The 12,913-nt window shown below is 46.8% G+C and overlaps 1 protein-coding gene across 2 annotated transcripts in view; it reads right to left on the minus strand.

The window, feature by feature from the left end:
- COL21A1 (collagen type XXI alpha 1 chain) overlaps positions 1–12,913 on the minus strand; it is a 353,696-nt gene that overhangs the window by 130,550 nt on the left and 210,233 nt on the right. For both annotated transcript variants that reach the window (XM_030198983.1, XM_030198984.1), the window contains exon 19: positions 10,228–10,281. In XM_030198983.1, the coding sequence (XP_030054843.1) occupies positions 10,228–10,281 (54 nt within the window). The remainder of the gene's footprint in view (positions 1–10,227; positions 10,282–12,913) is intronic.

A 12,913-nucleotide genomic window follows, 5' to 3' on the forward strand; every position in this document is an offset into this window, starting at 1 on the left:
CTGCTTGGTTCAAAATGGTATTGCCTGAGAATGTGTCCAAAGTAAGTTTTTCAAATAAAGTTTTCATAGCTAAAACTGGATTTAAACTGGGCAAATCATTTGAAAATCAGTTTCTAAGCATCTTGTCCCATACATAGAAAGGTGTTAGGGACCCTTTTACTAAGCTGCAGTAGTAGGGCACCTGCACTAATAGTGGTGGCCATTTCTGCAGCATGACTGGGCACCTTTAACCTCAGCGGCTGAAAATAACCAAAAATGAAATGGCCATGTGGTATGTTCACACTTGCTGCACGGCCATTTTGGAGGAGAGCACTTACTGCCATCCATTGAGGTGGCGGTGAGGGCTCCCAAGCTAACCCAGCGGTAACCAGGCATCAAGTGACACTGCCTGATTACTGCCAGGTAACCACCTGTGGAAATATTTTTCAACATTTCCGCTAGCACTAGAATTGGTGTGCCTGGTGGTGGAACTACCGCTAGCATCCGCATTGGGCTGACGGTAGTTCCAGGTTGCTACAGGGCAACCCTTTAGTAAAAGGGTGCCTTAGTAAATCATCTTATTCTACAAATATTTTTTGGCCATAATTTTATTAAGTCCAAATTTGAAAGGATTAGGCTCACTATGTTGTGCTGATCAGTACATAATTTATCTGTGCTAATTTATAGCAGAAATTAAAATAAACCCTGTTGAAAAACAAGTTTATTTGCACTGGACTTGTTATTCTAGGGGAGTTTATACCTGATTCATAAAGGCTGTTTTATTCTGTGTCTGTGGGATAAATAGGTTAGTACATAGAGCCTCCAGATCACAATTTGAGCAATCCCAAGCAGAGCAAAAAGAAGAAAGGTTATTCAATTGGGGAACACCATCAAATTAAGTCATATTATGAATCTATATACCAGAAGTACATCTCTTCTAGTGGAAACTTGGCTAATTACCACTTGGAAACAACAGTGAGGAGGAAAAAAGAATATTCAGCTTTCTTAATAAGTCATCAAAACTGTTTTTTCCGCATTTGGAAACAAAAGTCAGCAGAAGCCTCCTACAGTGAAAAGTACTTAAGCATGTTCCTTACTCCACAAAAAGTGCAAGGAGAAACTGGGAAGTAATGGGATAAATAAATGTGTCCATGGAAAGGTTGAAGAAGGCCGATATAAGGCTGATGTAAATTAATTTAATTCAGTTATCATATTTTTAAAAATCACTTAAGCTTGACCAGTTTATTTCATAGTTCTCTGTAATATGGTTTTATATGGTGGTATTGTCAGATGTGCAGCATAAAGCAAAGATACATACCTGTAGCAGGTATTCTCCGAGGACAGCAGGCTGATTGTTCTCACATGTGGGTCGGCAGCCACGACAGCCCAGGAAACAGCAAATTTTTCCACAGCAAAATGTAAAAGGTTTTGCCAGAGCCTTCTGGCACACGAACCGCCCATCACATGAGCATTCACGCTCAGTTTGACAAAAAGCAAATAATAAACAAACAACAACTCCAAAGGGGAGGTGGGCAGGTTTGTGAGAACAATCAGCCTGCTATCCTCGGAGAATATCTGCTACAGGTATGTATCTTCGCTTTCTCCGAGGACATGCAGGCTGCTTGTTCTCACATGTGGGGTATCCCTAGTAACCAGGCTCACTCAAAACAATAAACATTGGTCGATTGGGCCTCGCAACGGCGAGGACATAACATACATTGACCTAAAACCATAAACAACTAACTGAGAGTGTGGCCTGGAACAGAACAAAAATGGGTCTAGGAGGGTGGAGTTGGATTCTAAACCCCATACAGATTCTGTAGCACCGACTGCCCAAACTGACTGTCGCGTCGGGTATCCTGCTGGAGGCAGTAGTGAGATGTGAATGTGTGGACTGATGACCACATTGCAGCCTTGCAAATCTCCTCAATGGAGGCTGACTTTAAGTGAGCCTCTGACGCAGCCATGGCTCTAACATTATGAGCAGTGACATGGCCCTCCAGAGTCAGCCCAACTTGGGTGTAAGTGAAGGATATGCAATCTGCTAGCCAACTAGAGATTGTGCGTTTTCCTATGACAACTCCGGGATCAAAAGAAACAAACAACTGGGCGGACTGTCTAAAGGGCTTTGTCTGCTCCACGTAAAAGGCCAATGCTCTCTTGCAGTCCAAGGTGTGCAAACTGCTTTCGCCAGGGTGGGTATGAAGACAGGGAAAGAATGTTGGCAAGACAATTGACTGGTTCAGATGGAACACCGACACCACCTTTGGCAGGAACTTAGGGTGCGTGAGGAGGACTACTCGGTTGTGATGGAACTTGATATAAGGTGCATGCACTACCAAGGCCTGAAGCTCACTGACTTTATGAGCTGAAGTAACAGCCATCAAGAAAACGACCTTCCAGCTCAAGTATTTCAGATGGCAGGAATTCAGTGGCTCAAAAGGAGCTTTCATCAGCTGGGTGAGAATGACGTTGAGATCCCATGACACTGGTGGAGGTTTGACAGGGGGCGTTGACAAAAGCAAACCTTTCATGAAGCGAACAACTAAAGGCTGTCCAGAGATAGGCTTACCCTCTACACGGTGATGATAAGCACTAATCGCACTAAGGTGAACGCTTATGGAGTTGGACTTAAGACCAGACTCTGACAAATGTAGAAGTTATTCAAGCAAGGTCTGTGTAGGACAAGAAACAGGATCTAGGGCCTTGCTGTCACACCAGATGGCAAACCTCCTCCATTTGAAAAAGTAACACTTCTCGGAAGATCTTGCAGACTATGCCCATGTTCAGTGACCACTCGTGAGGTTGCATAATCTTGCTCAACCTATCGGCCAGACTGTTGTTCACGCCTGCCAGATAAGTGGCTTGGAGAAACATGCCATGACGACAAGCCCAAAGCCACATCTGGACGGCTTCCTGACACAGAGGGTGAGATCCGGTGTCCCCCTACTTGTTGGTGTAAACATGGCAACCTGATTGTCCGTCTGAATTAAGATCACTTGGTTGTACAGCCGATCTCTGAAAGCCTTTAGAGTGTTCCAGATCGCTCTTAATTCCAGGAGGTTGATCTGCACACCTCTTTCCTGAAAGGACCAGGCTCCCTGAGTGTAGAGCCCATCTACATGAGCTCCCCACCCAGAAAAGCTGCATCCGTCATCAGCACTTTTCGTGGCTGAGGAACTTTGAATGGTTGCCCCATGGTCAAATTGAATTGAATCGGCCACCACTGAAGAGAACTGTGAAAGTCGGTGGACAGTTAGATTACATCCTCTAGATCCCCCGCAGCTTGAAACCAGTGGGAAGCTAGGTTCCATTCAGCTGATCTCATATGTAGACTTGCCATGGGAGTGACATGAACTGTGGAGACCATGTGCCCCGGATGTCTCAACATCTGCCCAGCCATGACCTGCTGAGACGCTCGAACCATGGACACCAGGGACAGAAGGTTTCCGCCCTTGTCTCGGGAAGATAAGCTCGAGCTGTCTGAGTGTTCAACAGGGCTCCAATGAATTCCAATTTTTGGACTGGGGTAAGATGGGACTTGGGATAATTTATGATGTAGCTCTAGCACCCGAATAGTCATTCAAATGGACTCCAGAGCACCCTCCTTCGAGGTGCTCTTCACCAGCCAATCACTGAGATAAGGAAACACATGCATTCCCAGTCTGAGTAGCGACACTGTGACTACAGCTAGGCATTTGGTAAATACTCTTGGCACAGACGCCAGGCCAAAAGGCAGTACACAGTACTGAAAGTGCTGTGTTCCCAGCCGAAATCGAAGATACTTCCTGTGAGCTGCTACTATTACTACTATTTAGCATTTCTATAGTGCTACAAGGCATACGCAGCGCTGCACAAACATAAAAGAAAGACAGTCCCTGCTCAAAGAGCTTACAATCTAATAGACAAAAAATAAAGTGAGCAAATGAAATCAATTAATGTGTACAGGAAGGAGGAGAGGAGGGTAGGTGGAAACGAGTGGTTACAAGTGGTTACGAGTCAAAAACAATGTTAAAGAGGTGGGCTTTCAGTCTAGATTTAAAGGTGGCCAAGGATGGGGCAAGACGTATGGGCTCAGGAAGTTTATTCCAGGCGTAGGGTGCAGCGAGACAGAAGGCGCGAAGTCTGGAGTTGGCAGTAGTGGAGAAGGGAACAGATAAGAAGGATTTATCCATGGAGCGGAGTGCACGGGAAAGGGTGTAGGGAAGGACGAGTGTGGAGAGATACTGGGGAGCAGCAGAGTGAGTACATTTATAGGTTAGTAGAAGAAGTTTGAACAGGAAGCGAAAACGGATAGTGAAGCGACTTGAGAAGAGGGGTAGTATGAGTAAAGCGACCCTGGCGGAAGATGAGACGGGCAGCAGAGTTTTGAACCGATTGGAGAGGGGAGAGGTGACTAAGTGGGAGGCCAGCAAGAAGCAGATTGCAGTAGTCTAAACGAGAGGTGACAAGAGTGTGGATGAGGGTTTTGGTAGAGTGCTCGGAAAGAAAGGGGCGGATTTTATGGATGTTGTAAAGAAAGAAACGACAGGTCTTGGCGGTCTGCTGGATATGAGCAGAGAAGGACACCTCTATTCAGGAAATCTAGACTACCCCAACTTGACATTTCGTCCTTTAGATTGTAAGCTCTTCTGAGCAGGGACCGTACTTAGTTATTAATTTGTACAGCGCTGCATAACCCTAGTAGTGCTCTAGAAATGTTAAGTAGTAGTAGTAGTAGAGGGAGAGAGAAGAGTCAAAGATGACCCCAAGGTTTCGAGCTGAGGAGACAGGGAGAATGAGAGAGCCATCAACAGAAATAGAAAACAGGGGGAGTGGGGAGGTGGGTTTGGGGGGAAAATGAGAAGCTCAGTTTTGGTCATGTTTAATTTCAGGTGGCGTTGAGACATCCAGACAGCAATGTCAGACAAGCACGCTGAAACTTTGGTTTGGATGCAAGGTGAGATATCAGGGGTAGAAAGGTAGATTTGGGAGTCATCAGCATAGAGATGGTAGGAAAAGCCATGGGATGAGATTAATGAACCAAGGGAAGAAGTGTAGATAGAAAAGAGGAGGGGACCAAGAACAGAACCCTGAGGTATGCCAACAGCGGGAGGGATAGAAGTAGAAGAGGAGCCACCAGAGTGAACACTAAAGGTGCGGAGGGAGAGGTAGGAAGAGAACCAGGAAAGGACACAGCCCTGGAATCCAAGTGAGGACAGGGTATTGAGAAGTATGCTGTGATTGACAGTGTCAAAAGCAGCGGAAAGATCAAGAAGAATGAGGATGGAATATTGACCTCTGGATTTAGCCAGTAATAGGTCATTGGAGACTTTAGTAAGCGCAGTTTCGGTTGAGTGGAGAGGTCGAAAACCAGATTGTAGTGGGTCAAGAATAGCATGTGAGGAGAGAAAATCAAGGCAGCGGCGGTGAACAGCACGCTCAAGTAATTTGGAGAGAAAAGGAAGGAGGGAGATGGGTCGGTAAGACAAGTAGGGTCGAGTGAAGGCTTCTTAAGGAGAGGTGTGACCACAGCATGTTTAAAGGCAGCAGGGACAGTCGCAGTTGAAAGTGAGAGGTTGAGAATGTGACAGATAAAAGGAATAAGAGCAGGAGAGATGGCATTAAGAAGGTGGGTGGGAATGGGATCAGAGGAACAGGTGGTACATTTTGAGGAAGAAAGAAGACGTGTAGTTTCCTCTATAGTAACTTCAGGAAAGGAGGAAAAGGAATGAGGGGAAGGAGAGAGAGGGGAATGGACTAGTGGAGGGAGAGGTGGTGAGGTAGAGAATTCAAGGTTTATCTTTGAACCTTGTCGTGAAAGAATTCAGCAAGGGTCTGAGGAGATAATGAAGGGGGAGTTGGGGGAGAGGGCACCTTGAGGAGAGAGTTCAATGTGGTGAAGAGAAGTCGAGGGTTAGAGACAAGAGAGTTGGTCAGTTGGATATAATAATCCTGTTTGGCGCGTAAAAGAGCAGATTGGAAGGAGGTCAGCATGAACTTAAAGTGTAAGAAATCAGCAAGGGCCCGAGATTTCCACCAGAGGCATTCGGCGGAGCGGGTACAGGAACGTAGGTAGCGGATATTAGAAGTCAGCCAAGGTTGGGGTTTTGTACGCCTTATAGGGCGGGTCATCAAAGGTGCAAGTGTGTCTAAGGCAGAGGATAGAGTATTGTTGTAAGAAGAAATAGCCTTTTTGACAGATGTGGATGGTGCCACAGTAGACAGGAGGTTTGAAACATGGGAGGATAGAGATGAAGGGTCAATATCATGAAGATTCCTAGATAAATTAGATAAGATAGGACGGGACTGGGAGGGAGGAGATTTAAGTGTGAAAGTTATAAGATGGTGATCAGAGAGGGGAAGATCAGAGGCAAGAAAACTAGAGGGTGAACAGTTGGAGGAGAAGATGAGATCAAGACAGTGACCATTTTGATGAGTGGGGGAGGTGGAGCATAGTTGGAGATTGAAGGAGGATGTTAAAGCAAGTAACTTGGAAATATAAGAGTTGGAAGGATCATTAGCAGGAATATTAAAGTCACCAAGGATGAGAGAGGGGGAGGAAGGATCATGGAAGAAGGCAAGCCAGGCATCAAAGTCACTGAGAAAGGATGAAAGGGACTTATCAGGGGGACGATAAATGACCGCTATTCGAAGAGGCAGAGGAGAGAAAAGGCGGATAGAGTGGACTTCAAAGGAGGAAAAACAGTGAGATTGAGGTGGAAGAAGGGGTTGAAATCTGGAGGAGGGAAAGAGAAGTAGTCCAACACCGCCCCCGCGACCAGCAGGGCGAGGAGTATGTGAAAAAAGATAACCGCCATGGCAGAGGGCTGCGACTGAAGCAGAGTCATCAGGGCAGAGCCAGGCTTCTGTTACGGCGAGCAGATGGAGGTGACGCGAGATAAAGAGGTCCTGGATATAGGGGAGTTTGTTACAGATAGAGCGGGCATTCCATAGGGCGCAAGAGAAGGGCAGAGAAGAGGAGGGGAGTAGAGGAATAGAGATGAGGTTAGAGAGGTCGCGGTGAGATCTGTAGAGTTGGGATAATAGTTGGTGAGGAGGGCCAGGATTGGGATTGATGTCGCCAGCTGAGAGTAAGAGAAGGAGTAAAAGAGAGCGGAGGAGAGAAGGAGGTGTGGCCACGAAGGCGTCGAAGGCGAGAGGTATTTAGGTGGAATGGGGAAGGCAAAATGGAGGGAAGAAAGAGACGGAGATTAAAAGCCAAGAGGGAGAAAGAGGGTAGGAGAGAAGGTGAGGTGATGAAGTCGATGGATGGGCAGTGAGTTCCTGTAGCAGAGAGAGGTAGGGGGTGAGGGAAAAGATTAGGAAGGGACAGGACTAGGAAGAGAATGTGAATAGGGGCCATAAATGACTGAGGTACTTTAGCAACTGGGAAGAAGATTAGATGTAAAGAGAAAAATGCCCGGCGCGCGGCAGCTAAAGCGGAGGCCCTAAGTGGATCGGAGTGGGCCTGGGTGTCACCCCGGAGAAGGCTGTAAGGATATGCAGATGAGCTGCAAGTCCTCCACAGCACCTGAAAGGCAGCCGGTGGTAGAGCTTGGCACCTCTCAGCTGAGGAAAGGCTTACCAGGGGTTAGGCCGAAGCCAGCATTCCTCCCCCTGAGGGTCGCCTGATCCTAGCCAAAAAGCACCTGGAAACTCTGTGCACTGGGAGTGAGGGCCCTGGGAAGATCGGGGTGGACCTGGAGTCACCCCAGATACAGCTGTGAGGAAATGCAGAAGGGCTGCAAGTCCTCCACAGCACCTGGTGGGAGCGCTGGGCACCTAGAGCGGAGGCCCTGAGTGGATCGGAGTGGACCTGGGTGTCACCCCGGAGAAGGCTGTAAGGATATGCAGATGAGCTGCAAGTCCTCCACAGCACCTGAACGACAGCCGGTGGTAGAGCTGGGCACCTCTCAGCTGAGGAAAGGCTTACCAGGGGTTAGGCTGAAGCCAGCATTCCTCCCCCTGAGGGTCGCCTGGAAGTATCGAGATGTGTGTGTAAGCATCCTGGAAGTATCGAGATGTGTGTGTAAGCATCCTTTAAGTCCAGAGAGCATAGCCAATCGTTTTCCGGATTCATGGGAAGAAGGATGCCTAGGGAAACCATCCTGAACTTTTCTCTGCCAAGAAATTTGTTCAGGGCCCTTAGGTCTAGGATGGGATGTATCTCCCCTGTTTTCTTTTGCACAAGGAAGTACATGGAATAGAATCCCAGCCCTTCTTCCCCTGGTGGAATGGGTTTGATTGCTTGGGCCTGTAGAAGGGCGGAGAGTTTCTCTGCAAGTACCTGCTTGTGTTGAGAGCTGTAGGACTGAGCTACCAGTGGGCAAGTTGGAGGCTTGGATTCCAGATTGACGGTGTATCCTAACTGGACAATTTGAAGAACCCACCGGTCGGAGATTATAAGAGGCCAACTTTGGTGAAAAAACATTAACTTCTCCCCAACCAGCAAGTCGTCCGGTGCGGACACATTTACTGAGGCTATGCTGAACTGGAGCCAGTCAAAAGCCCATCCCTTGCTTTTGCTGGGGAGCCACAGTGGCCTTAGGTGCACGCTGTTGACAAGAACGAGCACAATGGGACTGAGCCTGGGTAGGCTGCCGAGAAGCAGGAGTGTACCTACGCCTAGCATAGGAATAGGTAGTAGCAGAAGACGCCTGGCTGGAGAGAGAATCCATAGCATCATTGTGCTTCTTGAGCTGGTCAACCAGATCCTCTACTTTCTCACCAAAAAGGTTATCCCCCCAGCAAGGAACATCCGCCATCCACTGCTGGACAGAATGATCCAGGTCAGAGACACGCAGCCATGAGAGTCTGCGCATCACTATACCCTGGGACTGAGCCTGGATGCTACATCAAAAGTGTCGAACGTACCCCTGGCCATGAAGCTTCCTCCACCGACGTCGAAGGGGAGTCGGCCTGGGTGGCAGCCAACACCGATGCTGCAGGCAGCACCAAGGTCAGGGACCTCACCACAGGCGAAGGGCCAGTTGCCACTGCAGCAGATGGTACGGAAGGCGCAAGCACCCCCAACACTGAAGCAGACTGGCGTAGCAACCCTTTCAGAAGCTCTGGAAGCAGGGCCTGGATGCACTCATCGAGAGCTGCCTTCGGACAAGGTTGCGGGGTCGGTAAAGGAGCCGGTGGCAGAGTCTGTCGAGGCTCAGGAGCAGGTACCAGGCTGCTAGACAGACACATCGGCACCTCCTGAATAGAGGGAGAGTGATCCTCGCGGAATCCTCATGTCTCCTCGGGGCCGGGTCTAACGAAGGTCAGTCCCGGGGGGCGTGCATAACAGTAGGCCTCGAGACAGGTGGAGACCCACTCAATGCCTCACTGCTCCCAGCATGAGTTGGTCGTTCCGCAGCCATTACCTTCGATCTCGACGTCGATGCGTCCCTCCATCTCAATGCCACCGACCTCGGTACCAATGTCGATGTCGAAGGACCGGACCGAGCCCCAAAAACCTTCTCTCATTGGGCTTTTCGAGATGCTTGGGTCTGTTTCTTCATGCGAAGACACAGACTGCAAGCGGCTGGGCTATTGTCGGGCCCAAGGCACTGGATACACCAAGCATGGGTATCGGTACCCGAGATGGTCCGGTTGCACTGAGTACAATGTTTGAAGCTGCTGGGTGTCTTCAATGACATGGAAGGAAAAACGGCTTTGGCGAAATTAAATGACGCGATCATGCCAAAAAAGTAAAAGGCACAAAAGAGGAAAAGGCCGGCCGCATCGAAAAGAAAGAAAACTTAGAAAGTGAAAAACTAAGAAAAAATACTGGGTTTTTAAAGAACGAATAACAATAAAAGAAAAGAAGAAATTTCAAAAGAATTGTCATGACTCTCTTCCTGGGCCAGCGAAGCGAACAAGGAAAAAACTCTTCACCTCACTGCGGACAAAAAAAACCTGAGCGGGAACGCTCACACGATGGGTGGGAAGTCATCCGCACATGCGCGGTGCACGTGGTCCACGCGCCAGAAGGCTCTGGCAAAACTTTTTAAATTTTGCTGTGAAAAAATTTGCCGTTTCCTGGGCCGCCGTAGACGGCGACCCACATGTGAGAACCAGCAGCCTGCTTGTCCTCGGAGAATAGCTGTTACACTGGATATCATTTCAAAATTAGGCTTCCAGTGGCAGAAACAAGAAAAAGAATTAGCTAATGTAGAAAGGGAACTGTTCCACTTTGATTAGATTAATTCACAGCTCTCAGTGACAATTCACATAGAGTGGAATAACTGGACATATATAAGTATACAAACATACAGGCATCCCTGATGGGCCTTTTTCTCCTTGTTGACCTGGAGGTCCACTTTCACCCTGCAAGATAACAAAACATCCAGTTCAATTGAAGCTATCATGAAATAAAGTGTTCTACAATACTTCAAGACTAAGAAGCCAATATTCAGCCCACAGCGAACAGCGGCTTGTGGTTTAGATGCCGCTCACAGCCGTGGATATTTAATGCAGGGGCATGGGAGGCTCCTAGCATTGAATATCTGAGTATGTGCACTGAGTATGTGGGAGTTAAACCAGGCACTGGCTGATATTCAGACCGGTGCCCAGTTAACTCAGGGGTCCTTTTAAAAAGACACACTAAAAAGTGGCCTGTGCTACTTTTAGCATGTGATTTTCCCACGCGTTCAGTTCACCTCTTAGCGCATCTGCATAAATGCCAAAATTCTATTTACAGTAAAAAATAAAGCTACTTAGCTTCAATCTTCAAAAACAGTCAGAACCTCTGCCTTCTATTTACAGCATTAATGGCCAAGCGCCAAGTTCCAAATTAGAGCCTGGCCATTTACTGCGTGAGCCCTTATCGCCTCCTATTTACTTGGCAGTAACGGCTCATGTGCTAATCCCATGGTAATTGTGCAGTAAGTGGCAATGTGGTCACACTGCCGATTACCACTGGGAACGCCTCCCACAGTAGAAAATTATTTTCTACTGCGGGAAACTGCAAGTGCCAATGTCAGAACTACCTCCAGGATCCTGTGCTACCCCAGCGGTAGGGCCAATTTGGCACACACTACCCGCATGGTAGCCCTATCGCACCTTTGTAAAACAGCCTCTCAATGCACAAAGTTAGGACTGCACAAAGGCTGCCCTAACTTTATGCGCTTACTTAGCAGATTAGCAGACCAAATATCACTGCAAACTGGTTAAGTTGTGGCTCTTTCCAAACTCCAGCCTCAAACCACCCCTAACCTAAGGCCCTGTTTATTGTCGCACTGTAGGCGCACAAACATTTTAGCGCGTGCTAAAACTTAGTACACGCTAATGATAGAGACACCTATTATTCCTATGGGTGTCTCCATCATTAGCGCACGCTAAAATGTTTGCACACCTGCAATGCGGCTTAGTAAACAGGGCCCCTAGTCAATAAGGAATTGGCAGGTTAACAGTGATATTCAGTGGCCATACCTGGTTCAGTGCTGCTGAATATCGGCGGCTGGCCAGCTCAGTGGGGTTTAACTGAGAAGGAGTCTTCCCTGCCCAGTTAAATCCCTTTGAATATCCGGTCCTAAAGAATTAAAATGATGTTCTAAGAGAACTATTTCTTGAGCCACAGTGAGGTGTTAATGTGAATTAGCAGGCACACAATATGCATTGAAATACTTTAAAGCAGATATTAAGATATAACAAAGTCCAATACTTGTTGATAGAATAAGCTATGGGACTAGGCCTGCCACCATACATTCCTACAGACTGCAAGAAGTGGGCAAGCAAAATTGCCATGGATTTTACTACCCTGGGATACTCAGGTAACACAGGTAAGTAATTCCTCTTAATTCCACACAAATGTTTCTGTCACTTAAGCTATGGTATTTTTGCATACTTTAGCAACTATACCTACAGGTAATATATCACTATATATTAGAGTTCTAGGGTACAATTTTATAAAGTTTTTTCATATGTCAAGTTTGTTGTACATATGGAAAGAGGCCTTTATAACATTGTGCAATCATGATAGCATGTAAAAAGTATAACACAGAAACCCCTGGATTCTATATATGGCGCAATAAACTGTGCATACAAATTTTAGTTTACACCAAATCTGCACGCACAATTTAATTAAATAATGAACCAATTAGTGAAGATAATTGGGTGCTAATAATCTATCAGCTCTAATTTATAGAATACACATGCATCTTGGTAGGCATATTCTATAAAGATGTGTGCGTAAATTCTTGTGCATGGATCCAAAAAGGGGCATGGTTATAGAAAGGAGATGGGCAGGTCATGGGCATTCCAAGGATTTGAGCACAGTGTTATAAAATACACCCAATCCATGGCTAATTTGGGCACAGGGATTTACAGCAGGTATGAGTTGGTATAAATCATCGCACCTAGAGCTGAGGCGTGGATCCTGGTGTTACCCAACTCAGAGCACCATTTATATAATAGCGCTTTGTGCTCGGTTTTTTAAGGCAACATATATAGAATTTGAGCCATAGTCTACATGTATTTTTATGTGATGTGTACATAGGCATTACCACTCTTTCCATAGGCAGGCAGTATTTCAGAAAATGCTGCTGTCTGTACAGCATAGACTTAGGCACAGTCAGCTATCTTTCTAGGAAACCAGAATGAAAAGGAAACAGGCAAGAAAACTGTTCAGGCTGTAATGCTCAAACCAAGCACAAAAATCCATAAATGCATAGTTCAGAATGGCTTAGCTCTCTGTTGTGCACTACTGCAAAATCACACATGTGCTCAAAAACTTGCTCCCATGTATTTCCGACATCCCAAGAAGGAGCCTCTTCCCTTAAAGACAATCCTTTCTCAGTGCCAGGTACAATCGTATCACATCTCACCCTTAGCACAACACAGCAGTATGAAAATTTCAGAACAGAATTTAAACTGAAGCACCCTTTTGTAACAGTCAAGCTGGAACAAAAGAGCCACACAATTTCAGCTACCAAGCAGTGTCTTTCCTGTGCACAGAGGC

This window comes from Microcaecilia unicolor, chromosome 3, assembly GCF_901765095.1.
Source record: "Microcaecilia unicolor chromosome 3, aMicUni1.1, whole genome shotgun sequence".
Classification (NCBI taxonomy): Eukaryota; Metazoa; Chordata; class Amphibia; order Gymnophiona; family Siphonopidae; genus Microcaecilia; species Microcaecilia unicolor.